Raw genomic sequence first — 26,125 nt, 5'->3', positions numbered from 1 at the left:
GTACTGGAAAAGCAACCCTTAGTATTATTTTTATCCCTTTGGGTACTGTTTGTATCTGCATCAAACTCTCTCCTGTGGCTCCAAGAAGCTGTAGCATGCACAGTGACCATATCCTGGTAAACCATCTCAGTAGATGGCCTAAACTAGGTTGAGGGTAACCAATGGATCACAAACCCACTTAGCAGGGTGTCTGCTCAAGCATGTGAAGATTTCCTTGGGTGGAATGGGCAGATGAGAACAATTTGCTTCAACCACCATGAAGGTGGCTAAAGCAGACATTGTAGAGCACTTGGAGCTTGGTCAGATATCAAAGAAGCCGAGGTCGTTCAGTGCATTCTGGGCCATCAGCTCCATCCTGGGCCACTGACAGCTGTCCTGACTTCTGTCTTGCCACTGGACTTTGATGACTCAGGAAGGAACGGTGAAGCTGACGACTTTGTGCAACTCTGCCTCACTTAAATCCAATTCACTCACCAGTCAAGACATCTCACTGTGATATCATCAGTCCTCTTCAAGAATGAAGGACAAACAACGGCAGCTGCCTTTTTATTCAATTATCATCTCTATGCAGATGATTTCCAGGCATGTATCCATCTCCACTGTGTCTCCTGAGCTTGGTTTCTATATCAACAACTGCTGATATTTTTCCACTGGATATCTCAAACGCACCTGAAATTCAGCATATTCTAATCAGAATGCATTATCTTTCCCCTCTAACTCATCCCTCATTCTAATTTCCTTATTTTTGTTGAGGGCACCACCACCTTTCCAGTCACCAAGGTTTGCAACAGTGGAGTCATCTGTGACTCTTCACTCTCTTGAATTCCCCACAGTCAGCTGCCAAGTCTTGTTGATTTTCCCCTCCACATTTCTTGAGTGTGTTCCGTTCTCTCTGCTTACACAATGACCAATGAGGTTTAAGTCTTCCTGTCCTCACATGGATTATTGCAATAAGCTTCCAACTGGTATTCTGCCACATTTCTCACCCCTCTCTAATCCATCTCCCACACACGTGGTTGACAAATTGATATTCCTACAGCACAAATTTGACCATGCTACTCTCCAGCTCAAAAATTACAGTGGTTTCTTGTTGCCTTCAGGATAAAATAATAACTCCTTTGTTTGGAGTCTTTCATAATCTTGCCTCAGCCTACCTTTCTGGTTTATTGCATATTATTGTGTTCCAGCCAAAGGGGCCTATTTGCTATTTCTAATACCCAACGGTTCATATCTAATCCTTGTGCCTTTTCCCCCATGGCCTGGAATGTTCTTTATCCTCCTTTCCATCTCTTATATTACCTAGGTTCCTTTATATACTGACAAGGCTTTTCCTAATACTATCTGCAACTCCCCTCCCTCGCCAACTATCTTACCCAATTGCCTTATGTAAATTTTATATTGATGTATATATGTACAGCTTACTTCCCCAGACCCACTATAATCTTCTTGAAAACGGGAACTGTTTTGATTTGGTCTTTGTATTCCTTGCATCAAACAGATTGCCTGGCACAGAAAATAATAAGTACTTGTTAACTGATTGTTGAACTGTATGTTCACGGCAATTCATTTCTCCTGGCAGCCTGCTTTTGGAGCAGAGAGACTTCATAGAGATTCTAACCTTGGCTCCTAAGCAGGAAGAGGGGACTGGAGAGTTGACTGTAGAAAGAACAAAGATGAGAACCTTGAAGCAGGCAGCATGCTGAGTGATAAACTCTAGCAAGGCCTATCAGAAAATCTGGACTAAATTTATTCTGTGATATAGTTGGAACTTGAGTGGTAGCACCAATATGCAGTTCCTAGATGTTGATATCTGGCCCATGGCACTACATTCATCTGGATTTCTCTACTGCCTAGCAAAGCCACGTTCCCCTCTCCTCATTAACTGCGTGTACCAACTTTCATTTTCTATCTGTTCTTTTCAATTAATTAGGATCATATTTACCTACTATAAAATCTTGTTGGCTAGCAGAAATGCTAAGCTGTATGTATGTTATTTCAATTTTACAAATAGGCAGATAATATGGGAGATAATATTCCTTATTTTAGGGAGATGAAAAGTTTGTTCAAAGGGAGCTATACTGAGAAGATTTATATGATCTGATTCAAAGTGAAGTGAGCAGAACCAGGGGAACATTGTACACAGTAACAGCAATATTGGAAGGATGATCAACTGTGACTTAGCTACTCTGATCAAGTCAATGATCCAAGGCAATTCCAAAGAACCTATGATGGAAAATGCTATCTACTTCCAGAGAGAGAACTGATGAACTCGGAACACAGATTGAAGCATACTTTAAAAAACTTTCTTAATTTTTTTTCTCTGTATGTGTGTGCAATAGGGCTAGTATGGAAATATGTTTTGCATGACTTCACATGTATAATCAATATCATATTGCTTGCCTTCTAAAAGGATAGGGGATGTGACAAAAAAACCCAAGAGACAATTTCTGGGTAATTAATAACTAGTTTATTAATTAGGCTAGCTCAAAATCAATAAATTGATAGTCAGTGGTTTCTCTCAGTAACCAAAGACTCCCAATGGAGACCCCAAGAGCTTTAAATACCTTTCTAAATGAGAATGTCCCTGACAAGTGAAAATCAACCCTATTTGGTGAATATTTTATGAGTAGGTAGGCTAAAAGTTTATAGCCCCTCCTGCTAAAAAACATGGCTTGATCATGAGACTCTGCAGTCTCCAGAAATCTGAACAGAGGAATCCATCAATCTGTCTCTATTCAGAGCTCTCTGGTTGGTTTTTTCTTTTATGGTCTAAATAAAACTCTAAACTCTAATGGAGGGGTACAAAGACAGAGGCTCCTTTCCCCAGGGTAATGACTTGACCATATTGGATTTTCTTTATACTTTAAACAAAAGTTAGGTCTCCTAGTTGGGTAGGGTCCTGCCCAAGACTGAAGAGTATGTTACTTGAGGGATAGGAGTACTCTTGTCAACTAGTCATGTCCTTCAAAGATGGACTGACCTTTTATAGGAGCTGGGCCTTGAAAGAAAATAGAGGGAGAAAAAGCTAGACCCCAGTTTAATAATTAGTTATTAATATAATGCTATAATAATTTCAGGGATGGGTGGGAGGAAAGGATTTTGGAACACAAAATTTTAAAAATGTTAAAATTTTAAAACATGTAACTGGGAAATATTTAATGAAATGAAAAAAATATTTTTAATAAAAAGAAAGAAAAATCTAGGTTTCCTCTTTGTTACTCCCAACACTCGAAGATTTTGATGGAGGGAAAGTCAGGGAAGAATATTCACAATATTATTTAGGGCTAGTTTACACAAAATTGTTCCTTGAATGAACTAGTCTAGCTAAGTATGGAAAGACTACTGGAAGTAGATTAGCTACTAGGTGATGAAGTATTTGACCAGCAGCCCATGAAACAAATAAAAATAGAAAATGGCCTTTAGGACTGTGCAGCCTTCTTACACTGCTGCAATAACTTGGACAGAATGACAGAAAAGGCAGCTAGGTGATGGATTTAAAAATCAGAAAGCATGAGTTAGAATTCTCTCTCAGACACTGAACAGATGTGTGACCTTGGGCAAGTCTCTTAACCTCTACCTCTCTCAGCTCCTTCAACTGTAAAATTGAGATGATAATATCACCTACCTCACAGGGTTGTTCAGTTAGTCAATAAACATATAAATAATAATAATTATATAAAAATAATAAAAATTATTTTATTTTCAGTGGACAAGCATCTGCTATGTGCCAAGTATTGTGTTAAGTACTGGAAATATAAAGAAGGGCAAAAGACAGACCCTGCTGTCAAGGAGCTCAGGATCTAATGGGAGAGATAACTATGTACAAACAAGATATACACAGGTTAAATTGGACATAATCAACTATGGGAAGGTTGCTGTAAAGATGGAATGAGAGAACATATATAAAATACTTTGCAAGTTTTAAAGTGCTATATAAATGCTAGTTATCGTTTATTATTACTATTACCACTACTACTATCATCATTATTATATTACTTCCTCCAGTGGCGAGGATTGCAAACTATCTCCTACTTATCCTTTGAGATTCTCACCTAGATCCTTCCTGAAATCTTCTCCAGAGGATCTAACCAAGACCCTGGAAGCCTATTCTCTGTCTTGTCACATCGTGGCGATCTCAGATCTGTTGAAGTGCCCTTTGGGGAAAAATGGAAATTCCATATATCAAAGAAAAACTTGTAAATGAGAGGATAAAGAAGAGAGTGTCCCTTAAAGGAGTTAGATCTAGTTTTTGGTTTTTTTTAATTAAACTGACATGTTTAAATGTTTTGTATGGGAGGCTCTGGAGGCCTCCTAGAGGTCCCTGAGACCCTTTCAGGGATTATGTGATGTCAAAAGTATTTTTAAATAATACTAAGATATTATTTGCCTATTAAAATATACTACCCTTTGCCAACTACTTATCTCAATGAGGCCGGATTTTCTTCAACCAAAACAAAATATTGCAACAGAATGAATTCAAAAGCAAATATGAGAATCTGGCTGCTTTTCTATTGTTAGACATTAAAGAGATTTGAAAAAAATATGTAAAACAATGTCATTTTCATTAAATTTTTGTTCAGAGAAATGCAGTTTTTTCCATAAATATTTATATTAACATTTAATGGAATTATTTTAAGTGAATTAATAAATATTTTTAAATGTATCAGTTTTATTTTCTAATATAGTAAATATTGGTAGGGGCAGTTAGGTGGAGCAGTGGATAAAGCATCAGGCCTGGAGTCAAGAAGTCATCTCCTTGAGTTCAAATCTGGCCCCCAATACTTACTAGCTATGTGACCCTGGGCAAATCACTTAATACTGCTTGCCTCAGTTTCCCTATCTGTAAAATGAGCTAGAGAAGAAAATGGCAAACCACTCCAGTATCTTGGCCAAGAAAATTCCAAACGAGGTCATGAAAAGTCGGACACAACAGAACAACAACAAGATATTGATAAATAGAACTCACATAAATAAAAAAAAATATTTGGGAACTTCAGTAATTTTAAGAGTTTAAAGTAGTCTTGAAACCCATAAGTTTGAGAACTGCTCACGCACTGCATAGTAGATAGTAGGGTCAGTCTTGAAGTCAGAGAGACTTGGGTTCTAGTCCTTCATCTGACATATACAAGTTATGTGACCAATGGCAAATCATTTAATGTCTCAGTGCCTTCAAACAACTCCTTAAAAATTATTTTATTTTCAGTGGACAAGCATTTATTTTCTTTCCTTCTTTTCTTTCCTTTTTTCTGTCTCTTATTTTCTTTCCTTATAACCTCTCTGATGGACTCGATTTTAAAAAAAAGAGAGAGAAAAGCCAAAGTTAGGCAAATCCTGAAGATTATAAATTAGAGATGAATTGCTAGTCTGTATCACTGGAACTCCTGATGGAATGAATTGCAGATGTGCACCAAAATAACAGCAATAATAATAGAGAAGAGTGTAATGGTAATTTAAATGGGAAGATCTTTCCCATTCATTAATAAACCCACATGACCTCTCTGAGTCACATGAGTGGGAGGAATTTGCTGAAGGGGTGGAGCAGTAAGGGTGGAACAGGAAGAGGTGGAGCTAGAGCGGAGCTGAGAGGAAATTAGTGAGAGAGGAGTCAGAACTGAAGGACACAGGGAAGCCCACAGCTGACTGTGAGTGTGAGAAGGGCATTTTGTTTAAGGGAGTCTGTGATTTGTTTCAGGGAGCTGGTTTGTGGGAAGCCCAGCTGGGGAAGGCTTGGGGTTGGTAGTGCCCCCTGCATTGCTGTTATGTATAGATGTCTTTGTTACTGTAATGTTAATTATGTTAATGAGAGTTAAAGATCTTCCCCACCCATTAAGGGAAACTTGATTAGGGGAGATTGGTTCTGTAGAAAGGTCCACATCTTTTGTTAATTTCTAATGATGCACTGGTTCTCAAGGTTGTAATACTCTCTGGCTCTGAAAAGTATCTATATACTCCTAAGTGAGGTTTTGTTTTGGGGCTTACTCATTGGCAGTGTTTGGTGAGAGGACACTCTGGGTTACCGCTAAGGAGGTCCCTAGCTTTGAAAACCCACATTTTGGTGCTTCTCTCTTTGGTAACTATGTATGTATGGTCAGATAGTGTATCAGTAAGCACCCCAACATACACAGGGGGGCCTGCTACCACTGCATTCATAAAAAAAAAGGCAACTTTTGAGGGATTAACAATCACTTTGATCAAGCACATGTATCATTCCTTTAACCAAGTACATATATCATTCAATTAGTTCTGGGGGTCAGCACCCTGAATTTAAAAGAAAATACAGAGAAATCAAAAGATCAACAGACATGACTTCCTCTTCCTGAATTCAATAGACAATTGGATCTCAACTGTCTGACCATAGTTACCAGAGAGGGAAGCATGACATCTGGGTTCTTAAAGCTGGGGTGGGGGAGGAGGGAGGCTCCTTAGCAGCTTCCCAGAATTCTCATCTGACTGAACAAACACTTCCACTAAACCCCAAGGTAATCAACAAACACGGCTTCCTCTGTCTGGCCATAATTTAACAGACAAGTATAGCTGTCTGACCCTAGTTACCACAGAAGGAAGCATGACATCTGGGTTCTCAAAGCCAGGGGTTTCCTTAGTGGCTTCCTAGAGTCCTATCTGGCACTCAAACCTTTTTTCCAAAAACTGAGCCCCAAAGTAAAACCTCACCCTCAGAATATTTATACCTTTTTTAGAGCCAGAGGGTATCCCAACCCTTGAGAACCAGTGCCTCACTAACACAAGCTGTGGCTGTTCCTACAAATTTTCCCTAATCAAACTTAATGGGCAGGGTGGAAAAGATCTTTACCCACATTAGCAATACAAATACATATACTCATATATATACTTATATATTATACATATATACTTATACTAAAGACTCTTGATTGATACAGGCAAGATTCAATCAGGCACTTGATTATACTAAAATAAAACAGCAAAAGATTCAAATTTAATTGCCATTACTTGTCTATTGATCTGTGATGTATGTATTGCTTAGAGTCAGACGTTGGAAGCCCTGTCGGTCTTTTTGTTTGCAATTTCTGCTTGTAATTTTCCATGAAGTTCAGGGTGCTGATTTTTTTCCCTGAACTAAATGAATGATATATGTGCTTGATTAAAGTAGATTCTTGACCCCTCAAAAATTGCTTTCCTTTTAGAAAAGCAGCCCTAAGAACTGTACATGTTATAGTTACTATGATGGATTTGACTTTCTGGTGTCTGAATAAATGTTTTGGTTCTGTCTTCCATGTGAAGAGTCTGTTGTATTTTGTTATTCAGAATTGCACAGGGATACTCATGGCCATTGTAGGTGATGTGACTGTTGTCTTGGCACTACAAAGAACCAAAGAAAATGACAGGTTTATAATCTATTTTTTTTAAGGCAGTGTAGTTTAGTGTGGAAAAAATATTGGACTTGGAATCAGCAGACCTGGGTACAAATCCTAGGTCTTACATTTTTTAGCTGGGACACCAAAGACTTGACCTCTCTAAGCCTTATTTTCCTCATCTATAAATGAAAATAATAATGATTGCATTAAATATTTTACTGGGCTGTGAGGTTAGTTTCTCTTTCCCTTTCTTTTGGTCCCCCTCATCTTTGGTTTTTCTTGAAAGAGACCAAGAGGGAAAGGACACCTCTCTTACTTATCAGAATCTTTAATTTAAGGTCAAAGAATCTTGTACTCAAGGTCAGAGACAGGAGGGCAGAATGGTAGTAGGGTCTACTTTAGCCTAACTTTGAGTCTGTTACCCTGGGTCTTCAAACAGCAAAGACACTGTAACAGAAAGCATTTGGAAGTCACTTCTAGTGACAGATTCAACAGCAAATAGAAAAGCACCATCTTCAGACTGGCCTGAATGGAGATGTAGAAAAATCAGTTGTTGAGCCCAGAACGCTGTGGGCAACATGGAAACATAGGATCATAGCTTTAGAGCTAGATGAGATCTTCAAAGTCATCAGAAGAGGTTGTGACTTTCCTAAGGTTATGTAATTAATAAGTAGCAGAGTAAGGTTTTGTTCTAGGCTTTTTGACTTCACTATGGCACTCTCTCTCACTTAGGAAGGTTTGTTAATTCCTAAATTAGAAAGTTTTTTATGGATCTTCACATTGAAGACATCTGCTGTTCTGGTGGGGGTGATGGAATCTAGACAACTTGAATGATGTCCTTAAACTCTGAGGATCAGAGTGTGCCATATACGCTGGTTAAGTGCCACCTGAGTCTAAAATAACTAGCATTTATATGGTGCTTAAAGGTTTGCCAAGTCCTTTACAAATATTATCTTATTTTATCCTCACAACAACCCTGGGAGGTAGGTGCTGTTATTATCCCCATTTTAGGGATGGGTTAATTGAGGGAGATAGAGATTAATGCATGGCCAAGGTTGCTCAGTTGGGAAGAAACCGAAACCCCCTTTGAATTTAGGTCTTCCTGACACCAGGTCTATCATTCTACACTACCTACGTGCCTCTAGGACCAGGAGAAACTGTGGGCACAAAATCATGCAATAGATGTTCTATTATGTATTGTCTTATCCCTTTTATTGCTTTCCATGCAAAAAGAAAAAAAATACATGCAGTCTATCTGCTTGAATGGGTAGTTAACTCCATTATGCTAAGATCTTGTGAGACTAGGGCTTAGTAAAAGTAGTAGCTTGGGAAAGAGCTCTAGTAGTTTGGAACCCATGGCTATCTGATTGACACTAGGTTACTAAGATGTGCATGACCACACAGAGAAAGGTGGATCTGGGTGACAAAATGTGGTCCATTTTCTGAGAACCACAAAAAGATTGCCACTTCCACAATGCTCCCCTCTAGAGCAGGCTGTGTGTATAACCTCCAGAGGACCAAGTCTTTCAATGAATAAGATCAGTCTAGGGGTTAGCAATGCCACCTAATGGTTAAATGAAGAAAACACTCTAAAGACTTTAGGATGCTATGGAAAATTTGAATTTTGACAATTTCTCTTTTAATTAAAACTACAATTAAGCAGGCAGGCTCAGATATTAGCAGATTTTTAATAAACCCAAACTTATTTTTATTAGTTCAATATACATTGCAGGTGTACAAGATTTTAATAACATAAAATTCTAACATTCTATGGTCTAATGCAGTGAGAATTGAATAAAATTTTTTTTATCTTAATTTCCTTATGTGAATATATCTGGAACTGGTAAAACATGAATCAGTTGCATAAAAATTCTCCATTAGATCGAAGTAAAACTGAAATTCATTTATAAGTAACTTTATTATGGCCATTAGAAACTTTGTGTCTAGTCAGTAGGTACAAAGTAAAACCTTTAAAGAAAAAATATATACACACATATGTGTATGTGCGAATATACATATATATGTATATTTAAACTATAACAGGCATTTGTCCTTTACTTTTACTCTCACAAAAGAAGAGAAAATATTCTCTCAACAAATGTCATGAATTATTGTTAAATGGATTAAGTTGTAAAAAGATCATCGTGAAGCAATATGAAATAAATAAAAAGTATTATTTAAAATCATTCAACAAGCAATTTAACAAAAAGTTGAATGTATACAATATTTTGTTCCTTGAATTAAAACATCTTTTTTTCTCTTATTACAGAATTGGGGAATCTACTTCAGTACTTCAGGTTTCTGAAAAATAAAAAGAAACTTTTAGGTTCTTATATGAACACACACACACACACACACACACACACACACACACACAACCTAGGGGTCCTTCCTATACTCTTCATGCCATAATTCCTACTACCCATCCCCCGACCCAACCCAACCCACTTACTCTTCCCTAACTTCTTTCATACTGAATGAAGGGCAGATTAGCCCAGAGGACCAGATATTTGCTCTGATAGTTTGGTGTCACTGTTCAAGGTTGGCAGTATATTTAAAAGTAAGTGAAAAAATTATCTTCATTCCATGCAAATACTTGCTGGCCATACCAACATATGACTATATAAGCCTTTTCTTTCCCTATGCAATGATGGGAGAGAGAAAGAGTGTTCAAAAGAGTTTCTAGAATGTGGCAAATGGAAAGAAGTAACCTTAATTTGCTGTCATTTCTGAAGAAATGTTCAGTTGTGATTTCAATGGGGATTTCATTTATTTTGTATCATTCTCTTATTTTGCTATTGAATAGACAGTCATTATCATTATAGGTTACATAAGCATGTAGCTATTTATATTATCACACTGTACCTCAGTGGAAAAATACGCAGGTCTTTATACATTCATCTTCACTGTTAAAGCGATTTGCATTTCCATTACAGCCACCATACCAAAACTGAGCACAAGCATTTGCTTTCTTATCATAGTACCATTTTATAACATATACACGGCATGATCCTTGATCTAAATTTAATTGACATTGTGGATTCCATGTATTTTCTAAAACAAAAACAAATAAAAAAACAAAAAAAGGAATGGGGAATTCAGCTGTTAATAATCACATAGCATTAAAGACGTTTTTATTCTACGCTTAATGCTTATCAACAGAATGAAACAATCAAATATATAAGGAATAAAGTCCTACAGCAAATCCTAGCATTTTACATAGTAGAAGCAAATAAAAATGGATTTGCTCTATGTTCACATCTTGAATTTCTCCTGTGTTTGATTTGTTTTCAGTAGGAGCTGGTCCACATTGGTGGAGGGAGCTTTCTCACTGGGTTCGCAGCACCAATAAAATCACAGCTCTGGACAAAAGTAAAAATTCCCATGATATCAATGTACCATTCTCCAACTGTTGGGTGTTCATTTTTTTCAGTTGTTATTGTTGTTTGCTATTATAAATAAGGCAAACAAGGCCTTTTTTTGTATAAGCAAGTACTTTTTTTAATTTTTTAGGAAAAAAATCTTAAAATGGAATTTTTTGGTCCAAAGTTATGTTCAATTTATGCTTACACATTGCCATATTATTCTTTAAAATGCTGGAACAAGTTTGCAGTTTCACCAAAAATGCATTAAGAATGACTTTTCTTGAAGTATTAACATTCAATTTTATAATTTTTATTTCTATTTTTGCTATTCTAGTGGGTGGAAGTATATGAAGTAGATAGTAGTATATGAAGACTGTCTTGATTTGCATTAAGTAATTTAAGGATCTTTTCCCAAGACTGCCAATAATCTCTTTAAAAAAAAACACCCAAAATCCTTCCCCCCAATTAACAAGCATTAATGTTTTCCCGTCCTCTTCCCCACTCTCCAAATTGAAAAGATAACAAAAACACAGCCCTTGTAACAAATATTCACAGTCAAGCAAAACAGATTTCTTCATTGGCCATGTACAAAAAAGCATGTCTCATTTTGTATTTTCAAGAGGTGGGTATCATCCTTCATCATCAGTCCTCTGGAATCATGGTTGATCTATACTGATTTTTTTAGTGCAATATCTTCACTTTATTTTATTCTTAGAGTTTTATTTTTAAATTAAAAAATTCCAACTAACAAAAATTCACTACTCTTTTTCATTTCCTTCCCCCCCCCAGTTGAAAAAGAAAGAAAAACAAACCCCTTGTAATAAACATGCATGGTCAAGGAAAACACATTTTTTCATTGGAGATAAAAATGGATGTATGTATAAACACATATACATATACATATACATACATATTCATGCATATCTATGTGTATATATTCATATCCATATCTGTACATATCTTTATATATTCGTTTCTGTCTGCTCTCTGAGTCCATTTTTCTGTTAGGAGGTGGATATTCTTGACAAGGTGTTTTCCTCAATTGCTCACCCTCATCCAATCTGTAGCTAAGTCTGTAGCTATTCTGTCTTTGGAACATCTCTGACATAGAATCTTTTCTCTCTTTTGATGTTGCTATTACTGTAGTGCATCCATCATGTCACACCTGCATTATTGCAATAGCCTTTGGTTGATCTCCTTGTCTCAGGATTCCCCACTCCCATCCATCTTCCATTCAGCTGCCAAAGCCATCTTCCTAAAGCACAGTTCTGACTATGCTACCTACCCTACTCAATAAAATGCAGTGTCTCTTCCTCATCTACAGGATTGAATATAAAATTATCTGTTAAAGTCTTTCACAACTTGACTCCTGCCTACCACTCCCGACTCCTTACATCCTAATTCCCTCAATTTATTTGGAGATAACAGAGACAATAGCTTCTTTGTTCCTCACTTGAGATAATCCATTTCCTCACTCTGGTATTTGCTTGTATAGTCACTATGTTTACTGATGCCAAGAGGTTTCTTTGGCTAAGAAATTCATCATCCCACAGACAACTTGGTGACTGCTCTCTCTGACCTTAGCTAGTCTGGTTATTAGAAAGTAGATAAAGTTTGTCAAAAATCCCCTTCGTTAAACTCAAAGTTTTCTGCATGGGGAAAATAAACTACACCCTGTCAGCATCAGATCAAACACCTTTGGTCTTCTTTTGTGTGGGCCCAAAACCAGTCCTCCAACTAAAAATCTTGTCCTGAGAAATTTTAACAGTAATGTCTGTTATGCTGTTTTTGCTGTTAACAGCAAAGCACCCTTTAAGTTACCTAATAATAAGTATGAATTCAAAATGAAACTATGTGTATTTCTTAGTATTATAAATGGAAGATTAAATACATGTGTAACACCAATTTAGAAAAAATAAATTTTGTCATATCATAAAAAAATCCCCATCATTCATTAATATATTTCCTTTGAGGAAGACATATGTAAAGTTGCATATAAGGTATATATGTATGTATATATTTCTCCTATAATAAAATAATAATAGTCCTCTCCAAACCTCCTCCAAATGGGGGAAATGGAACAAAGGCCAAGCATGAGAATGGCAGCCAGGGTAATATCCAGCAGGGCCTTTGTATGCCCTAAGGTCATTATAGCAGCTGTGAAGGCCTGGCAGGAACCCTGACATGCTGGTAAATAAAGTTCTGGCAATACCATGGATTGGCTTAGCACCACAGTGAGTGTGATCAGTCTTATGAATCTAAAAAATAGATAGGACAGAATAGAATTATAGCCTGGTGCAACTTGAAACCATTATGACAATTAGTTTGACACAGAGGACAGCAGAGTGATAGCACTCTTTGGTACTTGTACCAAGAGAAAGTTAAATACATTAGGATAAGTATCTCTCACCTGCTGGAAATGCAGGGAAGTGATGGAGATCAAAACATGATTGTAGGCTAGAAATACCTTTGGAATTATGAAATACCTACCAAGATTAACCTGGTGACTACAATTATACATTTGCTGTCTTTCATGGACCAACAGACCACAGATCTTCATAGAATAAATATGACCTCAAAATGACCTGGAAAACTCAACCAACATACTCTACTAAAACCAGACCATTATCATAGAACAAGCCATCGTCCACAATCATCTAGACATAGCACTGACTCATGAAAACTTCAGAACAATATCATAAATAGGTGTCACCATCTCAAATACTATCTACATGGAATGAAATCTTTTGAAGTATAGACATTTGTGTGAGAAGATCCAAATCTTATGGGAACAGAATGAGATACGTCATCCCTATTGTCTCGCCTCCTATTGGATTTCTTCTGAGGATGCTTTCAGTGAGCTACAGAAGATGAATTTACAGTCTAATACTTTTATTCAATTACAAAAAGCAGTTATATTAGACAAATGTACAATAGTTTCCTAGAACACTGAATAAGAAGGAATACTAGCAGGATAGTGACTTGTCATAGGATCATTTCTATCTTAACTGTATCAAAAAAGAGCTGACCTAGATAATAACAATAATACCTTACACTTGTATAACACTTTAATATTTGCAAACCTTTAATGTTTAAATTAAATTGGCAGTTAATGTAATCCAATTACATACATGGTTACTAATGACCTCTTAACTATGAAATTCACTAGCCTTTTCTCAATCCTAATTTTTTAGCTCTCTAAAATTTTTGATATTATGTGCCATTCTTTCCTTCTGGATACTCTCTTTTTCCTTGGATTCTGTGACATTTTTCTCTTTTTTTTCTCTTGTATTCTTCTGACCATCCTTTATAATTTTTGCTAGCTCTTTATTTTCTCCCTGCCTCTCCTTTCCTGGATGATTCTCTTCTTTCTCTACACTTTTTCCCTATGTACTCATTACTTCTCAAAGATCCAACTATCATCTTTATGTTGATGCCCATTACATCTATATATCTAGTCCCAGTCTCTTTCCCAGACTCTAGTTCTATATTACCAATTATCTGCTTGACATGTCTACCTGGATATCATGGAAGGCACTTCAAATTCAACATGTCCAAAACAGGGTTCATTTTCTCTCCCTTTTCCCAACTCATCCCTTCTCAAACTTTCTTATTTCTTTTGAGAGCCTCATTGTCCTTCTAGTAACTCAGGTTTGGAAACTGGTTTCTTGATTCTTCCTTCTTCCTCACCTTCAATATCCAATAATTTTCCTTGCCTTGTTGAGTGGCTCTCTACATCCTCCCTCATATCCTCTGCTATCTCTCCACTCATACTATCACTGCCCTAATAGAGAGCCTCATCATGTCCAATCAGGACAAAATTAACAAACTCCTATTTAGACTGTTTGCTACCAGTCTTTCTTCTTTCCAATACATCCTTCATATAGCTGCCAAATTTATATTCCTAAAACAGATTTGACCACATCCCTTTGCTACTGTAAAGCCTTCAAAGGCTCCCTAGTGCCCATATAGCAAAGTATAGACTATTGTGCCTAATATTTAAAATCCCACAATTTCTCCTACCATCCTTTTCAGTTATACTTCCTGCCATTCCCTTCATGTACTCATCATTCCAAAAAAATGACCTCCAAACTTTTTTCCCTTCCTTTTTCCCTCCCCATGACTGTGTATTCTGCCACCTCATTTTCACCTTTTAGAATACTTAGCTTCTCTCAAGCGCAGCTCAGGTGTCTCTCTCAGTAGCATGTAAGTACCAAGAATGTAGGGAGTGTTCAATTTTGCTTTTATGTCCCCAGCACACATCACAGTCCCTTCCACCTAGTAGTGCTTAATAAATGCTTATTGAATTGAATGAATTCATAATTAACTGTCTAATACCTTGCAGATTCACTGAAGACATAGGTAGATGTTTTACTTTTTTCTTATGTTTTTCTTCATAGTCTTCATATACCAGTGATTCTTTGTTCTGTAAAAAACAAATGCATTTTTTAAAAAATGTACTTTCTTAAGATCATAAAGGATTAAGGTTTGATTAATTCTGGGTTGGAGGTCTGGAAACCTACTCCACTCCTTCCAACTTTCTGCTATCTTTTGAGCCTTTTGATGTGGAACCATTCACAGTAGGATCATGCTCCTTTAATCAATTAACACATATTTATCAAATCTTTACTGTTTAAGACACCAAGCTTCAGAAAGACTATATGTACATGGAAACAACTATCCAAATGAAGCTTAAATATTCTGGCAATCTTTCTGAAATTCAGAAATATCCAGATATTTTGTGTCTCATAAACAAGAGTTTATTTTTTCACTTTTCTTACAGATATCTGGCATCCATATTTGGCATAGGTAAATTCTAGAAGCCCTAAGTACTCATCCATAATTGGCTGAGTCAGAGTGAGTAATAGGACACACAAATCTGTGCATGTCATCTAATTGGAGTTTATCTCTAGTTCTTGATATAGGAAGCTAAAATATCAGCTTTGTGAAATTAGAATGTAAGTCCCAAGCGTAGTTGTGTGGATTATTATGCAAGCTAACAGTAGAAAGAGTACTGGATTTGGAGTCAGGGGACCTCAGATAAAATGCTGTTTCTTCATACCTGTGTAATCTTGGGCAAGTCACTATACAGTCTTGAGATTCAGATACCTCAACGATATAATAAGAGTATTGGACAAGATGACCTCTGTGGTCCCTTCCTGTTCTGACTCTAAGATCCTAAGAAATCATGGACAGGGGGCAGGGGAAGGGGGAAAAGTATATTTCAAATATATGTTAAACAAGCAAAACCTGAAACAAAATTATATAGTTGGAAGAGTCTTTAAAAGGTCCTAGATTTCTTTATGTTGTTGTTGTTCAGGCTGACTCTTTGTGACCGCATTTGGGTTGTTTTTTGGTGGGGTTGGGTTTTTTTTGGCAAAGATACTGGAGTGGTTTGCCATTTCCTTCTTCAGCTCAATTTATAAATGAGAAAACAGAGGCAAACAGGATTGAATGGCTTGTGCAGGGTCACACAGCTAGGACCTAAGGCTAGATTTGATTCAGGTCTTCTGGACTACAGGCCCAGCACTCTATCAACTGTGCCACTTAGGTGCCCTTTTAAATTCTTAGCTAGTTTTAAAGACAGCCAGGGTGTGATGAGAAGAGAATTTCACTAAATTTTGGACAAACCTCCTCATAGATTCAAACATTCTTGGAGTTCCAACTGAGTGTCATTCCCGTAAAAATCGGGACTCTAGTTTTCTTGGGACCAGGCTCCAGTTTACTTGAGGGATGCCACCTTTATATATGTTTGCAATTTCCCTTCAGTATCTGGGACATTCTTTTTTGAATATTTTCCATGGCAGCAAGTCTTAGGATCATAGGATTACAGATTTAGAGCTACAAGGGAACTTAGAAGTCATATAGTCTAACCCTTTCATTTTATAGACCTGGAAACCAAGCCTCAGAAAAATGAAGTGATTTGTTTAAATTCACATGGGTTTCAAACTCATGTCTATTCACTCCAAGTCTAGCATTCTTTCCAATGCACAGGGCTTAGCTCTTGGGAGATGGTTTTGATTTGAGTTGATTTTTTTTTTTAATTACCAAAAGTAATTTAGAGCTAAATGTGATTAATAAAGTGGTTGACTAAGTTGTGCAATATTAATTTTACTTCTGAACTGAATATGACAATACATAGTAATAATTGTGATTTTCTTTCAGGGTCCCAAAGTCTAATTAAACAATGGACAATGAAAGAATCATTAGAATAAATATTTGTCCTTCTAATGTAACCACACTGAAGGACAATACTAATTTAGTTGTATAACTTTTTAGTTTCTAGGCAAAATATAAAAGTGTTGGTTTTTAATACTATAACAGTCATAATGACTGGAACTCAAGGTTATTAACTGAAGAGGTCTATGGCACATTTAATTAATCAGAAAGATGTACACATGCCTTCTCATTCATATTTCATTAGAATGTGTTTTAAGAAACTGATACTATACCATTGTGGTTGGTTGAGAATGCTTGTCAGAGCCAAAATAGTTTTCTTGTATATCTGTTTTCTGCTTATTTGATGAAATCATTTGTCCATTCATTCTGTTGCGGTTGTGGAGTAAGTTATTTGCAGAATGGAACGATGCAGATTGGAAAGGCTTTCCAATTATCCTGTCATTTCTGGTTTGTCCAGACGCACTGTTAGTGCAAAACTGGTTTGCCAACTTGAACTCCAAATCTTTTTTTAAAAGAAAAGAAAAAAAAAGCAAATAACGATGAAATAATGTTCTAAAGCAGGGATTCTTAACCTTTTCATGTATGTCATTGATTCCTCAGAATACAGTTTTCAAATGCACAAAATAAAATACAGAGGCTTAAAAAAGAAAACCAATTACACTGGAATACAGTTACCAACTATGAACAAAGATCCAAGGGTTTATAGGGATTGTGAACTTCTGTGAAAAGGATTCCTATCCATGTAAGTGGCAGGGAGGGGAAAGAGGTTGTAGTTAGAAGTGAAAAAAACAAAAAGAGGATGTATTTCTTTATTCCAAAAATTATAAGCTTCTATTTTCATTCACCTCCATCTTGGTTTTCCCTGATATCTGCTTCTTTGTCTTGCACTGCCTAGTGATTACTTTCAAGCCATGATCCCAGAGTTCTGTTCTCCTTCTAGCCCCCAGTCCTGGTTTATATAAGTACCACATAGGGAACATCACTAAGATCAAGAGTTATTAATCTTTTTTTTTTTTTTGTCGTATATTCTGTGGGTTTCACCTTTGGTAAAACTTGTGGATCCTTTCTCAGAATAATGTGTTTACATTTACAAAATAAAATACATAGAATTGCAAAGGAAATCAATTGTATTCAAGTACAAACAATCAAAACATATATTTTTAAAAGTTTCCCATATATCAGGATAAGAAATCTTGCCTAAGATAGATAATGATAGTTTTTTTTAAAAATTATGTGGAATCCACCACTTTCATTAGCAAAGTTGCTGTATATTGGTATAATTATCAATAACATTTATTGAGCACTCACTGTAGTAAGGCAATGATGTGCTGGCACATGTTTAAAAAATGGATTCCACAAAAAAGGACCCATGACATACTTTTACATTTACTGCGTTATTATCATTTCCTTTATCCTTTTGTTAAGTGTAGACAATCAATAGAGTAATAAATCAAGCCCTGAGTTATAGCATTTACTGATCGCCAAGGTATAAATACACACACTGAACATTTAGCAAGAGCTAGTTTGAGCTGTCAACCATATATATATGCACATAGGTGCTAGTATTGTGTTTTGAGGTACATTGGGAAGCTCTAAAATATGTATCTCTCCTCCCCATCTGACTTGGAATAGTGACTGAAATTCCACCAACGTACTGTACCCTGATTCTTCTGGCTAATAAAGATTTTTGGTTGTATAGAATTTCTCCAGAAAAAAGCTAATAACTCTGGGAAGTGTGATATCATAAGCAGTTATCAGCTAAGAACTTGGAGGTAGTAATTGATGGTTATCTTAGAGCAGGGAGGGATTTGGGATGAGGAGACACAGAAGAGATAAAGATGCAAGGAAATGGAGAGAAGAAACGCTTCAGAAGGGGAAGTGGGAGGATATTAAAGCCAGTCCTGATATACAGTATGTTATATTAAGTATTAAGGGGATTTCAGGGGAAAGGGTAGGCCTACTTCCAGCTCTTAAGCAGTTTATAATAAATACTGGGTCACTGTCAAGAGCATTGCTTAATTCTCAGATGGGGCAAGAGCTCATTAGGACAAATGACTTTCTTATCTGGGTCCTGGGACTATGTGCCTTGACCTTTTGGCATGGTATTTTCTAGACACAGCATACTTGTGCTTCAAAATCAAAGCAAAGTAGTAGATTTTTTAATTATTTCAGCAATTTATTGGGCAATGAGGGAGGACTATGTCCTCTGAAAAGGTTGTATGTCTCCAGTGCCTAGCACCATGGTTTGCACGTAGTAACTGGTGCCGAAGCAATGACTCTTCAATGTAAGAAGGAATGTAGCTGGAAATTTATTTAGGTATTCCACATTGTTGCTGATAATGACTCCTCTTCAGTAACTGCCAATACATTACTGTAATCAGTCTGATATACACTCACCTGGGAGGGCGTTGAAGCTGTCAGAGAGGTACATGTGTTCCCTATCTGGATCTGATGCAATCAGGTTTAATTCCCGGACAAATTCATATTGTCTTGGATCTGAAGTATTGATGATACCAATTGCATATATCTCAACATTGGCTGAGTGAGCTTCCCTGACAGCAGCTTCTAATCTGATAGCTTCACTCTTCTCTGTCTGGCCATCTGTGATCACGATAGCTACTTTCCTGACACCAGTCCGGGCCCCCCAAAATGCTTCCCGGGTTGCTTTGTGGATGGCTGTGCCAGTAGAAGTGCCTTTGCCCATATATGATATCTTCCTAATTGAATGTATTACATCCTGTTTGGCAATGAATCTGTCCAGACTAAATGTGAGCTGAACTTCTGAACCATATAGCACAAGACCAATCCTGGTAGCATTTCTCCCTACAGTGACTCTGTCAACTAGAGATATGACAAAATCTTTGATGACCTCTAGGTTTTCAGGACCCATGCTTTCAGGGCTATTGATCACAAAAACAAGCTCCATTGGTATGTCCTTACAGTTAATGGTACAGCCTATAGAAGAAAAACACAGGAAAACTCAGAATTAGTTTTGGTTTAGCTGATGGTATCGTCACTTTCTTAATGTTTATATTGGGACAATAACTTGAAATACAGTAAAATTCCCAATTATTAAAGCACTAACACAGGGTTTACATCAACCTTGACAGCAAGGCCTCTCTTTGCCTTAACAATGACCTCACACTCAGTCAGCATTTCTGAATGCCTCCCTTGTGCCCAGAAAAGTGAAGTCCTATGAAGATCTCTCTCTTCACTCCAAACAACCCTAATCCTTACTGCCTTCACCAAGATTACAGCCTAGTGGGAGAAAAAATATGAAACAACTAGAAAACTAATAAATAAATATCCTTAAAGACATGTGCTCTCCTGAAAAGGAAATGGAATTAGATCACAATGTAATACTTCATTTAAGTATTTTATTGACAGAGTTAGCCAAGAATGGAAAGGGTTGTGTGGGGAGTGTGGTAGTTACATTTGAGATGTTAAGGAATATAGACAAAGGAATATAGACAAAGCTTCTCACTAATGCAATCTAACTACAGGATTAGGTCAAGGAAATTATGGGTTCCTGGACATTAGAGATTTTCAAGTAGAAGCTGGCTATTAGTTGGGTAGATTGTAAAGGAAATTTGTATTTGGGAGCTCTGGTGGAATGTTGAATAAACAGGAGTTCTAAGAAGTGTGGTGAGAATTTTCTCTCCCTTATAGAAGACTTTTCTTTCCGTTTCTAATGTTAATGAGAGTTAAAGATCTTCCCCACCCATTAATGGATCTGCCCATTAAGAGAAACTTGATTAGGGGAGGCCCACATCTTTTGTTAACTTCTAATAAGGCATTGCTTCTCAAGGTTTGTGAAAAGTGGCTCTGAAAAGTATAAATACTCTGAGGTGGGGTTTTACTTTGGGACTTACTCATTTTTGTTTGGCTAGATGAGACTCTGGGCAGCCTCTAAGGACACCTTCCCCCCACTTTTGAAAACCTAGATGTTGCTGCTTCTCTTTCTGGTAACTCTATATGTATGTATCCAACAGACAGTTGGATCTGTCTGTTGATCTGTGACGTATGTATTACTTATGATCAGACAGTTGAAAGCCCTGTCTGTTGGTTTTTATTTTTCTGTTTGAATTTCCTCTGAAGTTCAGGGTGCTGACTTTTCCCCCTGAACTAAGTGAATGATATATGTGCTTGATTACAGTGATAGTTGACCCCTCAAAAGTTACTTTCCTTTTAGAAAAGCAGATCTAAGAACCTGTACAACAGACCCTCCTGTGTATGTCAGGGTCCTTGCTGTTACACTCTTATAGAATAGTCAGTCCCTCAAAAAGCATTTATTAATGCTTTTATTATTATTATTAAATGTTTATTATGTATTTACTTTTATTAATTTATTAACCTACTATATGCCAGCTACTATGCTAAGCACTGGGGATACAAAACAAAACAAAAGATAGTCTGTACTCTAAGGAGCTCACAGTCTAATGGGAGAGACAACATGAAAACAACTGTACAAATCATACGTGTACAATATATGTACATATATTTGTACTATGTACAAAGATATATGCAGGTAAATTGGACACAGAGCCTTCTCACCTGGGAATTCCCTATATCAATAAATTCACAAGTTTAGTTATTATTCCTATCCTTATGCAATTGGTTGGGCATCCTTGAGCCCAGTACACATTTAAGTATTCAAATGTTTTTAAACTAGCCAACTAATCAAATCACCAAACAGACAAGGAGTCTTTAACCTTGATTATGACATGGACTCCTATGGCATTTGGTGAATCCTGTGGATCCTTTTTCAGAATAATGTTTGTTTTCAAAGGCATAAAGTAAAATACATAGGATAATAAAAGAAATAAATTACATTGAAAACTTTAAATTATCAAGATATTAAAAAAAAAAACCACCCCCAGTTCATGGATCCTAGGTTATAAATCTTTTAGTTAGACCCTACTGTTATACAGAGAGAGGAGGGTAGAACAATTAGAGTGGGGCTTCATTTCTATGAATTTTCTCCCTATTTCTGCCTTTACCACTAAATCCTCATTTGCTGCATCTTGCCCTCTTGGAAAAGTAAAAGACTGGTTAGTGAAGGAAGTGAGAATATAGTATACAAAGGATCAGGGAGACTCTGGTCAAGCTCATAATGAGGTCAGTATCTTCAGCCATCAGAGTGGGTGGGGAATGGAGGGTGTAAATATACACACATACACACACACATATATACATATATACACACGTATGTATATATACATACATATGCACATAAAATTTTTTGCTCACTTTCAGAAAAGAGTAAAAGACCACACATATAAAATATCAGTTTTATAAAACAAAATAAACTTACCACATATTTCTTTAATTAGTTTAATTATATCTTCTCTCTGTACAAATAGGACCATTGATTAATAATAAATAGCATTATCTGACCACCTTTGACAATCTTTAATTCTCAGAGGCAAAATTATTAGAATACTTTTTTGAATTACAAACTTATAAGTTATGAATGAAATGTCAAAAGTCATTTCAAGTAGTACTTACGTACTACTTCTTTAAAGAAAGATTTTCAACATATCTCTATTTTTTCTAGCTAAATAAATCCATTTCAGGCAACTGTTGAGTTCATAGCAGTAAACATATTTTTTAAATTTAATTTTGCTTTATTTTAGCTTCAGTTCCAGATTCTCTCCCTGCTGACTACCTCCCCCACCAATTGGAAGGCAAGAATTCATAGCAGGAAACATAATATAGCTCTTATAGCTATTGCTGATCTACTGGGTTAATTTGGTTGTTCAGTTGTTTTTAGTTGTATCTGACTCTTTGTGACTCCATTTGGGGTTTTCTTGGCAAAGATACTAGAGTTGTTTGTCATTTCCTTTTCCAGTGGATTAAGACCAAAAGACATTAAGTGTTAGCCCAGGGTCAGACATCTAGTAAGTGTCAAAGGCCAAATTTGAATTCAAGTCTTCCTGACTCCAAGTGCCAAGTGCTCTATCCACTAAGCCACCTAACTGCCTCCTCACTATGCTGATTTTAAAATGAGTGTAAAAGGAAATAGAGAACACAGAATTTGGTACAGGATGGAGAGCAAGAGATGGCAAAGATGGGAAGGAAAGGACAGAAGAATAAACAAAACCATCAAACTATGCTGCTTATCCTAATTTCAAATTTTCCAAGCTAAGACACTTACTGTGAGGCTTTGATCATCCTTGGGTCCAATTTTGCCCTGCATGAAAATGAATTAATTAGTTACTATAAATAAAAATTTCAAGAACATTTTGCCTGCATTGCAAGTCCATCAATGACATTTTTTGCATGATCTGTATCCTTCTGAATGGGTGCTGGTCTTGAGGCTTATTAAAAACCAAAGCTTCAAAATTGCTTACACACCAGCTGTCTCTTATGTAGCCTTCTGTGCTCTATTCACACAGGGCCTGGTGTATTAATGAGGACTTCATTAGTGTGTTAGGCTATCCACCTAAAACAGAGTGTAGCATTAAATGGAGGTTTAGATCTAGTTCTGGCACAGAAAGGCTCAAATCCAAATGAGAAACATTTGGAAACGCAGGGATGTTGTGAAACTCAGATGTAATGAGGTATGTAAAGTGCATTGCAAACTCTAAAGTACTATAAAAATGCTAGTGAATGAGAAACACAAAGCTTCTGCCTGGTTTTTAGGACTCTGATGAGGCCAATTCATTCAGTGAATCAAGAAGATCAATGATTTGGATATCATCATAAAAGTGTTCATTATAGTTATAGGACACAAATGACTTACAAATTACTCCAATGAGAAGTTAGGAACCACACCTAGAAATTATACTGGAATGAACAGATGCTACTTAAAAGTTCTCCAGAATCACTAGGGATCCCTAACATCACTTTTTTCACTCTTTTGTTCTCTTTCACAATCAATGCCAAGACCATCCTTAGGATCGTGCAGTCAGACTTCTCTTAAGTAGCTGCTGGTCACATTTTAGTTCCAGATGCTGTCACCATGACTAGTCTTTCAGCAGATGAGGTAGGTGACCACATGCACAGAGTGATTTGAGAGAACCACAAGGCCTCAACCACAAGTTCCTCAAAGTTACTGCCTTCTAGAGTATTGTTCTCTCCTACTTCAACCGAAATTCTCACTATTAAATAACAAATGTACAAGCAAAGGTAGGATATTATCTCCGAAAGGTCACTGTTAAATGTTTACATGGTACCTAGGAGAACTTACTGCCCAAGGCTGTTGTGAAAATAAAATGAGATAATATTTCTGAAGTGCTTGGCAAATCATAACACTCTAATTTTTAAAAAAATGTTATTTATTTTTAATTCTTTTAAAATTTTGAGTTCCAAATTCTTTCCCTTCTTCCTATCCCCTCCCCTACCCACTGAGAATGGAAACAATATATCAATTACACATGTGAGATCATGGAAAACATATTTCCATATTAGCCATATTTCAAAGAAAAGCAAGAAAAATAAAGAAAATGAAAAGATTATACTGTAATTTGTACTCAGAGTTCATTAATTCTCTCTGGAGGTGGATAACACTTTTTTTTATCATAGGTCTTTTGAAATTGTCTTGCATCATTTTATTGATCAGAGTAACCAAGTCCTTCACTGATGATCATTATTATGACTTAACAGTGTATTTAAATGCTAGTTGTTACCACCATTACTGCCACTACTGCTTCTACTACTCCTATTCTCTGGCTTTCTCTTTTCCTCTATTCTCTGGTTTTATTTCCAGTTGTGCCACAACAAATTTCCAAAAATTGCCAGTTACTTCACAAGTCATCAGTCAAATATCCAATTACTTTCTGGGAAAGGACAGTTCTCACTTCTTTGTACTGCTAACTCCAAGGTTTTAAACTTCTTGGACTGGGAAATTTTTGGAGACATTGCATCGGCTTGTAGATAGAGTATAAGATTCAACATTAGGAAGAACTAGGTTAAAATACCATTTCTGATGTTTACTAGCTGTGTGACCATGGAAAAGTCACTTAATCTCTTTAAAATGAGGTTTCCTCATCTGTAAATGAGGATAATAATAACTTCAGTACCTATCTCACTGGGTTGTTGTGAATATCAATTGAAATAGTGTTTACAAGGTGCTTTATGAACTTTAACATGATATAAAAATGTCAATCATGAAGATTAATCAGCAGGTAATTATTAAGATCATGCCAGGCACTGGGCTGGGGGCTGAGGATAAAATGATTACAAGGATATAAAGACTATGTAAAGACAGTTCTTACCCTCAGGAAACTAACAATCTAAAAAATAAGAAAACACGTAAAATGTGTATGTACATATATAAACATATATGAAATATATAGAGAATAAACACATTGCAATTCTTTTGAAGAAGTGTAAGTTACTACTATGGGGGGAGGGGAATCAGGAAAGGCCTCCATTAAAGAGCAGTGTTTGAACTGAGTTTTGGAGGAAAGTAAGGATTCTAGGATATGGAGGTAATAAGAGACTGAATTTCAGTAGTGTCATTAACAGGAATAGGGAAGACAGGAGCAGTTGATTTGGTGAGGAATGGGTAAGTCCAGTCTTTGACACTGAGTTTGAGGTGCTCATAAACAGGACATCTGGGTGAAGATACAGGATGAGGATTTAGGTAACAGATTAAAAGTGGAAATACAGATTTAGGATTCATTCACATAGAGTTGGTAGAACCAAGAATGTAAATAAGCTGAGAAAGAGCTGTTAGTCAGATTGGCTAATATGACAGAAATGGAAAGCAACAAATGGAAGGGATGTGAGAAAATTGAGACACCAAATGCACTGTTGGTGAAGTTGTACACGGATTCAACCATTCTGTAGAACAATTTGGAATAGCCCAAAGGGCTATAAAACCAAAAGGGCATGCATTTTGACCAAGCAATACCATTACTAAATGTATCCTAAAGAGATAAAAAACAAAGGGGAAATGTCCCTATATGTATAAAAATGTTTATAGCAGCTTTTTGTGGTGGCAAAAGAACTGGAAATTGAAGGGATGGCCATCAATTGAGGAGTGGCTGAACAAGTTGTTGTATGTGATTGTAATAGAGTATTATTGTGCTATGAGAAAATGACAAGCAGGATGCTCTCAGAAAAACCTGGAAAGACTTACATGAACTGATGCTAAGTGAAATGAGCAGAACCAGGAGAACACTGTATACAAGAACAGCAATACTGTATGATAATCAAATGTGAATGACAGCTATTCTCAGCAATATAATGATCTGAGAAAATTCTGAAGGATTTAAGATAAAAAATACCACCCATCTC

At 36.5% G+C, this 26,125-nt stretch overlaps 1 protein-coding gene across 4 annotated transcripts in view; it reads right to left on the bottom strand.

Moving 5' to 3' along the window:
- Window positions 1–8,931: 8,931 nt before the first annotated feature.
- The window catches only part of LOC140505832 (uncharacterized), a 73,464-nt gene continuing 56,270 nt past the window's right edge, over window positions 8,932–26,125 (bottom strand). For 3 of the 4 annotated variants that reach the window (XM_072612239.1, XM_072612241.1, XM_072612240.1), the window contains 7 exons: window positions 23,037–23,072; window positions 22,194–22,230; window positions 19,277–19,834; window positions 17,152–17,381; window positions 15,038–15,125; window positions 10,200–10,388; window positions 8,932–9,635 (listed from right to left, as the gene is read on the bottom strand). In XM_072612239.1, coding sequence (XP_072468340.1) covers window positions 10,201–10,388; window positions 15,038–15,125; window positions 17,152–17,381; window positions 19,277–19,834; window positions 22,194–22,230; window positions 23,037–23,072 — 1,137 coding nt within the window. In that variant the 3' untranslated portion in view covers window positions 8,932–9,635; window position 10,200. Of the gene's footprint in view, window positions 9,636–10,199; window positions 10,389–10,415; window positions 10,697–15,037; window positions 15,126–17,151; window positions 17,382–19,276; window positions 19,835–22,193; window positions 22,231–23,036; window positions 23,073–26,125 lie in introns of those variants that run through there. The other variant, XM_072612243.1, reaches the window with a different exon arrangement.

Source organism: Notamacropus eugenii, chromosome 5 (assembly GCF_028372415.1).
Source record: "Notamacropus eugenii isolate mMacEug1 chromosome 5, mMacEug1.pri_v2, whole genome shotgun sequence".
Taxonomy (NCBI): domain Eukaryota; kingdom Metazoa; phylum Chordata; class Mammalia; order Diprotodontia; family Macropodidae; genus Notamacropus; species Notamacropus eugenii.
Note: the sequence above shows the minus strand (reverse complement) of the source record. Positions and strands in the feature narration are given on the sequence as shown.